Consider the following 9,570-nt stretch of genomic DNA (forward strand, 5'->3'; position numbering starts at 1 on the left):
ATTAAAATTACTACTAATTAAGCGGGCGAAATAAAACTTGTGGGGGGAAAAAAGAAAAGACAAGACAATTCATGCACAAATTTGGTTACAATGATGGATGTGGTCTGAGGCACCAATCTCTCGTACTACTTACCATATTTACAAATGAATTCTTCCTTTTGAAAAGTGGAACACTGATCCATCACTCACAACATGATCAACCATTAACCACACAAAACTTCATGATGTATGAAACACAACACTTATGAAATGTCACCCAGTATATATGAAATATTTACAGCTTAAACTGAAGAAACAGTATCTCCAAGCACTTCACAACGCAATGTTCATCAGCTGCAAGTTCCAGAAAAGATTAACTAGGAAAAGAGTGGAAGGTAAAGTCATCAAACATCCAGACCTTTGAAATGTACATCACGCGATACTTCATTCACTCCAGAAATCCCACACAATGCACTGTGTTAACAGACAATACTGTCTCTTCCAACCACTGAATATACATCACAAAATCATAGTTCAAAATCACATAATAGTGTTTCACAGAGATTCACTCTAAGTGTTTACCATGATGAGTCTGAGATTTTTTTCATAATAAAAACTTACTCGCTCATGATTGTTCAATAGAAAGTACATTGGCACTACAGAGTTTAGACAGTATTTTGTATACAGCACTAATCAAACCCACATCAAAATATTCAGTTATGTTTATACTATAACGACAAATAAATCCAGCATGTTTTAGAAGACTGTAGTTTTTTGCAAATCAAGATTAAGATATAACTAATTGTTACAGATAGGAGTGGAAATGTTTAAAACGAAGTTCAACATAATGATGAATCACAGCCGAGCTGATGGCATGTATGCAATTTGGAAGCATGAGTGGTAGTTTCTGTACAGAAGCCAACATTTGAAACTGTACGTGTCACACACTGGCAGGAAGTCCAAAAGGAGTGACTTGTGAAAAGCAGCATTATGTTAAGTGTAGTGCACTGTTCAGGTATCTGAACTCAGTTAATCACAATTCCAAAGCAACAATGTCTTTGGAAGCTACAGCATACTTAAGCAATGGAAGTAATGATAAAAACTGTCATCTTCCAAGTTGTGAAGTAAGCTTATTTAACAAGGGGACGTGTTTTTCCTTCCTCTTCACATGATGCTTCCTTATATTTACGAACTTCGGCCATGTATATCGACCAAGCATCCTTTGGCGTTTCCTCCTCCTCTTCATCTCGTTTCTGTTTTTTCACCATTCCTGTTGGAAGGACACGTCCACCTCTTCTTTTGCCCACAATTCCTGTAGCTATTCCTCGTCTGGGCACAACAGCAGCAACTGGCCGGGGTGTTACCTCCTGTTTGACACTACTTGTGCTAGCTTCAATAGTAGTAGGCTCTGTTACTGTTGTTTCGGTTGTCTCAGTTTTGTTGTTGGCCTTGTTAGCTTCTTGCATTTTTTTGAACATTTCTAAAAAGCTTCCATCATTCTGAAACACGTTCTTGTGTTTTTCCTCGGGACTTGTGGCATTTGCAGCTGAATCATCTGTCGCTGTATCTTCCCTATCATAGTGGGTGCTGTCACTCTGATCATAGCCGCTGCTTCCATCTTCCCCATGGTATCTCGAACTCCCACTATAATATCTGTTCTGATCATCCCTGTAACGTGATGAATCAGAGTACCAGCCTTCTCCATTTCCTCCAGCACTGCTGAATCTCGATCCCCCAGAACTGTACCTCGATCCCTCAGAATAACGACCTTCAGAGTATCTGGAACCTTCCACATATCGCGGACTGTCGTATCTTGAACTGTCTGAATATCTGTCATCCTTTCCTTCCCTGTACCTGGAACCTTCCTCTCTACTATCCCTGGACCTGTCATAATATTTCCCGTCTTCCCTTCCATCTCTAGACCTCGAGTCTTTCGAATATCTTGAACTATCACCATACTTCCCATCATCTTTGCCATTTCTTGATCTGGAACCTTCAGAGTACCTCCCATCTTTGTATCTCGAACTACCTCTCATATAATCACTACTATACTTGGAGTCTTCCCTGCCGTCTCTAGACTTGGGGCGTTCTTCATCATCTCGAGCAGACCCCCGCGAGGACTCGGAGTGTCTTCTGGCAGCGGTGTCAGCAGAGCTCGAACCACCGCTGTCCAACCTATGATACACCATGGTTAGTGTGGAGCAGGACTCTCCCCAACTCGCTTCTCTCTCTCTCTGTCTGTCTCAGGTCTGTCCACCTAAAATGAAGAGAAACTGCCTGGTGTAATTAAGGTGCTACCAACACAGTAACCTTTCTGAGTTCGTTTCTGCACCTCACAAACCTTTCAGCACCGTCATATTTTTCTGGAACCACAATCCATCATTGTAAACCACATTTCCAATCACACAACAAAACTTCCCTTACATGCAAAGCATCAGCACTGGTTAACACAGGTCTCTCATTACCAATCATTTTGTCAACTGAAACAAAGTCTGAGACAAATCATTCAAAATGTACATTTGTGCTGCAGACCACTCCTGAAAAGGGAATAAATGGAATGCAATACCTCTTGGTACATCACATCACAAAGATGAGATCTATTTTCCAACTTAATATAAAGTGTAAAATGCATCATCATCCACTTCTGTTAATAAGGCACAATAAGTTATTTCAGCCAGACTTCCAAGAGATTTTTAAATGTTATATATAACTGACATTGCCTAAAAACAACTTTTATTTTTCTAGAATTGGGAATGCACTATGTAATTTAAACTAACGTTCTTTCCTAACACTAAAAAAAAAAAAAAAAAAAAAAAAGCATGTGGGGGAAAAAAAAACATCAGAAATTTACTCCACTGCTCTAGGTAATATATTCCTGAACAGTAAGTTTAGATACATATTCCGTCTATCACCTGACTTTACCAATAATTACTTCGTGGTGCACACACCTTCCCATCCCCACCTACTTCTGTTCTCATCCCACTACGATTTTTTAAAACAGAAAACTACATATTTCAAAAGACAGCATTTTTCACTCTTACAATCTCTCAACTAGTGAAATACTTGAGTTTTTAATCAGTAAATAAAAAAAAAATCCAATCTGATAGATGCCTATTGTAAAATCCTAAAGACATATCTGATATTTACAATTCTGTTTGATATGGTAGGCATTCAGATGTCTCATAAATAAAATAAAATACTATAAATACAGATCACAAAATAGATCTGTATTCAACTTTTTACCCCGCTTTCTAAAGAAAATAAATACCATCTTCACCTATTCTGAAATAAATAGTGCACTATTAACAACATTATTCCATGACTGAGATACTGGCTGATACATCTATTATCAGGCAGTACATCTCACTTGCCAATATTATATGTCAGAAGAAGAACAATTGTTGTACACATCATAAGTCTAATTAGTGAACTATGTTACTAGTCAGTGATTTATGCACTGCAGGGAGAAAAAAAACTGGCAACTCTACCTCATTATCCCCTGGCTTATTGGTGCTGCTTACTAAACATACATACTTCTCATTCTACAGATTTAGCTTTCGTATTTTGCATTAAGGAATCCGAGGAATTATTTCAAACTTTTTTTTAGCCTGAGTTTTAATGTGCTTACCACTCCTGTTTTTGTGAATGATTTAAACTGTGTATTTAAAATAATAAATACCACCTTTATTAAAGAAGACTTGTAGCAATCCTGATCTTGTGATATATTACTTTTGTTACAATTCACAAAAAAAAAAATTAATTAAATAAAAAGTAACTTATACATTGAATATTGTAACATTACCTATTTGGAATTTGAATTAAAAGGCAATAACAATTTAAGTGATACATTGAAATTATTTAATATCAAGCCTACATTAAAAATCTCGGTTGGGCTTCATACCTAGAGAACTAATATTTTTGAAAACAATGTTCACTTATAAGGAATTAAGTGAACTTTCCCATTCTCATAATTCTTTGGAAACAAATTAATTCTCTTCCATGAGGTAAAAACGTTGACTTGTCTAACATGTTAACAGCTCAGTCAAGATCATGTTCGCCTATAATGCTCTTAAGATCACACTAACAGTAAGTCCTGAAGAAAATGCGAACTTATTGCCTTCCTGTCTCGCAGTCATCACACCATGTGGCCAGAAGATCAAGCAGATTATGCTTCTGAGAAGGTGGGATATGAAGGTCTGGCATTTAGGGATGTCAATGAACTTTGCTTTCATTCAAATGTGTTACCAGTATGTTTCTTAATCCTTATTGGGAGAGACAAAACTGTGTTGTAATTCAAGTTCAAGAGCTTGTAACCCATATTTAGAGGTCATTAAACTTTATTATACATGTTGCCTTGTTGAACTGTTTACTTCTTTTGTAATAAATGTAATAATAAACCCTAAGTACACGTGCATCAAGATAAAGAAGATAAAATTCTTAGTTTTAAATGACAATAGAATTCTTAGTTTTAAATGACAACCACTATGTTCCGCCAATTTTTATTACTGAAATACCTAAAAGAGAAACTTTATAAGAGGCACCAAAAGACATTTGATGGTGTATTCAGATGTAACATGATTGCAATTTTAAGTTTCAATGTGGAAATTACAAAATAAATCACATGAAAGCAGGTAATGTTTCTTAATATTCTGTGCAAAAAGCAATTTTTATAATGATCCACCAGAATGGTGTGTCATTAATTTCAGTTCATGACATCTACAGTCATCTTAGACACAAAAAATTACTGATCTCCTGTAGCGTGAATTTATTTAAGTCTAATTTTTTTTAATTATGGTTTATTTAAAGACGCTCACAACTGCAGAGATTATATCAGCGTCACCCGTGTGCCGGAATTTTGTCCCACAGGAGTTCTTTTACATGCCGCTAAATCTAGTGACATGAGTCTGTCGCATTTAAGCACACTTAAATGCCATCGACCTGGGTCAGGATCGAACCCGCAACCTCGAGCACAGAAGGCCAGCGCTATACCAACTCTGCCACCCAGGGCGACTGTTTAAGTCTATCTTCGGACAGTGCCTGGTACGCATGAGGAAAAATCTGATGTATTTATAATCATTAAGATAGAGAATTTTTATGCTGCACTTAATTTACCCCTTGTTACCCCTGTTAATGTAACTCCGCCTTTCAGGTGCTCCAACCTAAGCCAAGTCTTCTAAAAGAGACTTAGCATATGGCAGCCAGTCACTTTTATTTTATTATTATTATTATTATTATTATTTGATTTTATTTTTTTTTTGTATAAGATGATACAACTAGGTATTTTTATTTCACAGTTTTTGTTCTTCATTGAGATCAAGTCTTCAAAGCTTCTGTAAGTTCATCTGTGTCTACAAACGCAAATGATATAAGTATATTTGAAGTACATGATAAAATGAATAACCTTCTCATGAAACTGAACATTTAAAATGTTGGTCTTCAGAAACAATTGTGGGAAATCACATTTAAGGGAAATTTTGAGCAGTTTCAAAACACTTTCCTCCATTAAAATATGTATCATTATTTCATAAGGTTCTGTATAGCAACTTTTTTTTATATTTGTAGCTAACATTACGCAATTTGTAATGCAAGTCTATCTCAAAATAAAATGAATTCACAGAAAGCTACAGTATTGTACACAAATGTCTCGACAACAAAATTACGAAAAGGCAAATTTTACGAATTATTATGTAGCTATATGGGACATAATTTTCCAATTTGATTCTTGCACTACCATAATAATCTTCTCTACTACCATGTCAATCAAGAAATTAAAAATGATAGCCAATGTCAATGTGAAATAATTCCAGAAGGTACTATTTCCATGTATATATTTTTGTAAAGGTTATTTTCTAAGGCCACTTCTTAAGAATATAAATTGCATTGTTTCGGTTAGGCCTGTATTTATTTTTGTTGATTGGAATGGTATTTACATTTCCACATTAACATATTTTCTATTTTTATTATTGTATATTAAGGTTAGGAAGAATTCTTTCCGATTATTTCAGTCATCTTTCTCTTCTTTCGATTTACGAAGGCCTTAAAACATTATAAGAATGAAATGATATATCTATTTTACCACTACTACAGTTTGTCCAACTAATGATAAGTCTGATGTTACACTTCTATCAATTATGTAGTAAGACTCTAAACTGTATCACACGTGTAGTTTCATGTCTAAAAACCACAGTCTAGTATATACAAACGCGAAGCTCAATATGTAGTAAATATGCAAACATTAGATAGTTGCTCACCACTAGGATCGCTAATATCGCCTCATTACAGGCAATGCAAAATAGTACCGTCACAGTCTGTTTCTAGCACTCTCAAAACTCAAGCTTCGTGACTGTATATAGTAGACTGTGGCGTAACTACTGTTTCTCCTAGGAATCTACACTAAATCCTTTCCACATTTCTCACTGATTTTCAAACAATCTTCGTAAAATATGGAATGCTCGTTTATACCACTTACGCATATGGGAACAGAATGAATCAAAGGGCGAAGTTTTTTAATGTAACACGTAATATATTGCAAGTCACATTGTGCCCATCATGCAAGTGTAGGTCACATACATAAAGCACTATTTTACCACTCTGATTATGGTATATTAAAGAATCGGATGAGGTCACATAATGATTGAAATCAACACATATGGTAAACGGAAGTAAATAAAAATCTACATTATCAGTACCTATATATACACGAGAAAGTCTGGTTTACTCTCCTGCTTCAGCTAACGAATATAGCAACCTATATAAGTTTTGAAATATATGAAGAGCACAGGGGAAAAATGTGATAAAGTCGAAAATGATCGATTTTTTGTTTTAGATGTCGTAGTAGCTCAGGTAATGTAAACTTATATAGTTTAACTTACAGAATAACAACCTCATTAGTCAAAAGAAATTTGAAGAACGATTACCCAAAGACAATACAATAAGCTATAATTGGTGTGAAAACTTTTAACTTGTTCTCCTGTAAAAACAGTAAAACGTGGCTTATCAGGTTTTTCCCCTGTACTTTTCATTATGCATTATATACAGTATAGTTGTATTTAGTATTGCATGGTCACATAATTAGCCTACTTACGTTTCTTAGGCTAAGTAATGTAAGGTTTGGTTAGATTAGCTAGCTAAGAGCTGAATTACCTAATGTTTCTTTCTTACCTATTACCTATTTCCCTTTCTTGCGTTGATATTTCAATGTTTATACTTGTATATCAGACTGCCGTTAATATTCTAATAGGCCAGCTTCCACTTCAGTGTTTTATGTCACTATGAGAGCATGGTAAGTATGGATAAATGGCCACGTGCAAGAAAGATTCAAGATCTGACTAAGACCAATGGGCAGATAGTAATTATGTAGTAAGCATTAGACAGACCACCATACTCCCGTCTTAGAAGTTCTGGGCACAGTTAGTGTAAATAAGCTGACAATATATCAATCATAAGAAAATGTTGAAAAATGAATTAAATGATTTGTATGTACGGTATTTGGTAATGTATGTGCCATGGACTCCTACTGCAGGAACATGTCCCGGCCAATGCTTACTACATAGCCTAATTACCAGAAAGACATTTTTAAAATAATTTAAATGCCATCCTAAATGACATTTCAATTTTAATTAGCCTACAGTCAAACGTAAACAAACCAACTTCAAAATTAAAATTATACAGGATTAACTTTAAAGAAAGATCTGATATCTAATTTATTTTATTAAACAGAAATGTAATCATCCTGAAAAGCTGCACCAAAGACATAATTCTCTTTTGATTTACTGACTTTTGCGAGATGTATATTATAGTGATAAATACATTGTTTTAGCTTCCAGTCACAAATAATCCAACATAAAAATAGTTTGATTCTTAGCTGTATATCCCAATGCACTGTTGTAGCCCCTCCTTACTTGATACAAATACCACTCGAGAGGTCCAGGACGCAATATTAGGGAAAATGACCACTTCACTAGTAATTCGTTCTGAATCTTGTTCATGTTATTTTAGTAATTTGTAACAAGTGGGGCGAGAGGGTAAGTATCAAACGATTTTTATGTCGAAAGTATTTGTGGCTGCAAACTAAAACAACATATTATCGCAATAACTTATACCTTACAGAAGCCGTAAAAAAAAAAAAAAAAAAAAAGTCTATAATGTAGGCCTAGGCTAGCTTTTCTCTCTGGCTTTCCCCTCTCATTACAGATTTGTAAACAATAGAATTTTATTACTGATGCTTGACAGTCACAATACTCATGAATTTATGTACCCTGAATTTACTAAAGGTTTACCTCAGATGTTCACGAGTTAATTGGAAGAGTTATTAGTATTAAAAGCAAAAGCAAATACTCATATTACAGAACAGAAGGGCACCAAAGAACACACACACACACACGCATATACACAATTAACACAACAAAAATGGTTACATTAAACAAAGCATTTAAAATTCGAATTCTAGTGACTGTCATATATGACAAGTGTACAAAGCTACTATTTCACAACTCAGTTGTATTAGGCCTACATTCATTTAATAATTATACACCAAGGTTAGTAATTGCTAATGCAGATAATATAAATAGCAAACAGACTACTGAGAATTCATGTAGGCCTATAAAGCCTACACATGAGTGCTGACAAATTATCCACAGACGTAGGTCTAGGGAATCAAATTAAATGTAACCCTACTGGTAACACGTAAAACAAACCACATATAAAACTTTAATAAACGTTAGCAAATTCACCAGTAACATTTATAAAAATATGTTCAAAGAGAAAGCTACCAGGTGATAGGGTGCACGAAAATTATTTTCCATGTCTCTCGAAAAATTTTCTTGGTTAAAAATCTATAAACGTCTATATCAAATGGATCGTACGTAAAACTTGGGTACGTATACTAAAACTACACAAATCCCTTTCAAATCTTTAATAAACTATATGCGAGATAAAACACCAAATGAACAAATTAAATTAATAAAGGCCACAGTATGGAAAGAAATCAAGAACCCCAAACTTATTTAACTTAGTCACCGCAAAAATTTGGAATTTTTATGAAAAAATTAAAGTTCAAATATGATTTCGAATATAGCTACATATTTCTGTCCGTTTAGAATTTCCTTTAAAATACCGATGCCTAGCCACAAGTTACTTCTACAAAAAGTACCCCACTCTTTTTCATAGGCAAAAATACATAAATAAATGTTACCCAAATATATAAAATAAAACAAGCATCTCACAGTCCCTTATCTTCTGCATGTAATAGGTCAAAAAGATGCTTACTAAAATCAAGACCTTGTCTGTCTGCAGAGGACAACATTTCTTACAGTTTATAACACAAGACATCCAATAAAACAGCCACAAAATATACACATAACATACAAAAATCAACAACACAACAAAATATATTTCTAAACACTAATAACAACTCATTTATGCAGCCCTTTAATCAAAATATCCAAAAATGTATACCTATTATCCTACCTCTTATAACTGAATAAAATGGCCGACGCCTGAAGAAGGAAGTGCTTTCATTATTAACAGATAACTCTGCAATCTGTTGGTAAAGGTTTCAAACGATAACATGACCAACTGTTTCATACAAAA

General features: G+C 34.5%; 2 protein-coding genes across 2 annotated transcripts in view; both read right to left on the minus strand.

Annotated features, from left to right (window-relative positions):
* The window catches only part of COX6B (Cytochrome c oxidase subunit 6B), a 28,361-nt gene that overhangs the window by 18,324 nt on the left and 467 nt on the right, over positions 1-9,570 (minus strand). The window lies entirely within an intron of this gene.
* Positions 137-9,531, minus strand: LOC138713273 (uncharacterized). The gene is made up of 2 exons (XM_069845238.1): positions 9,448-9,531; positions 137-2,236 (listed from the first exon to the last, which is right to left on the minus strand). The coding sequence occupies exon 2, from the start codon at positions 2,166-2,168 to the stop codon at positions 1,110-1,112; it is 1,059 nt and encodes a 352-aa protein (XP_069701339.1). The 5' UTR covers positions 2,169-2,236; positions 9,448-9,531; the 3' UTR covers positions 137-1,109.

This window comes from Periplaneta americana, chromosome 14, assembly GCF_040183065.1.
Source record: "Periplaneta americana isolate PAMFEO1 chromosome 14, P.americana_PAMFEO1_priV1, whole genome shotgun sequence".
Taxonomy (NCBI): Eukaryota; Metazoa; Arthropoda; class Insecta; order Blattodea; family Blattidae; genus Periplaneta; species Periplaneta americana.

What these genes read in the sequence shown, in the direction of transcription:
- LOC138713273 (XM_069845238.1), bottom strand. Translation starts at nt 2,168, where the DNA reads ATGGTGTATCATAGGTTGGACAGCGGTGGTTCGAGCTCTGCTGACACC.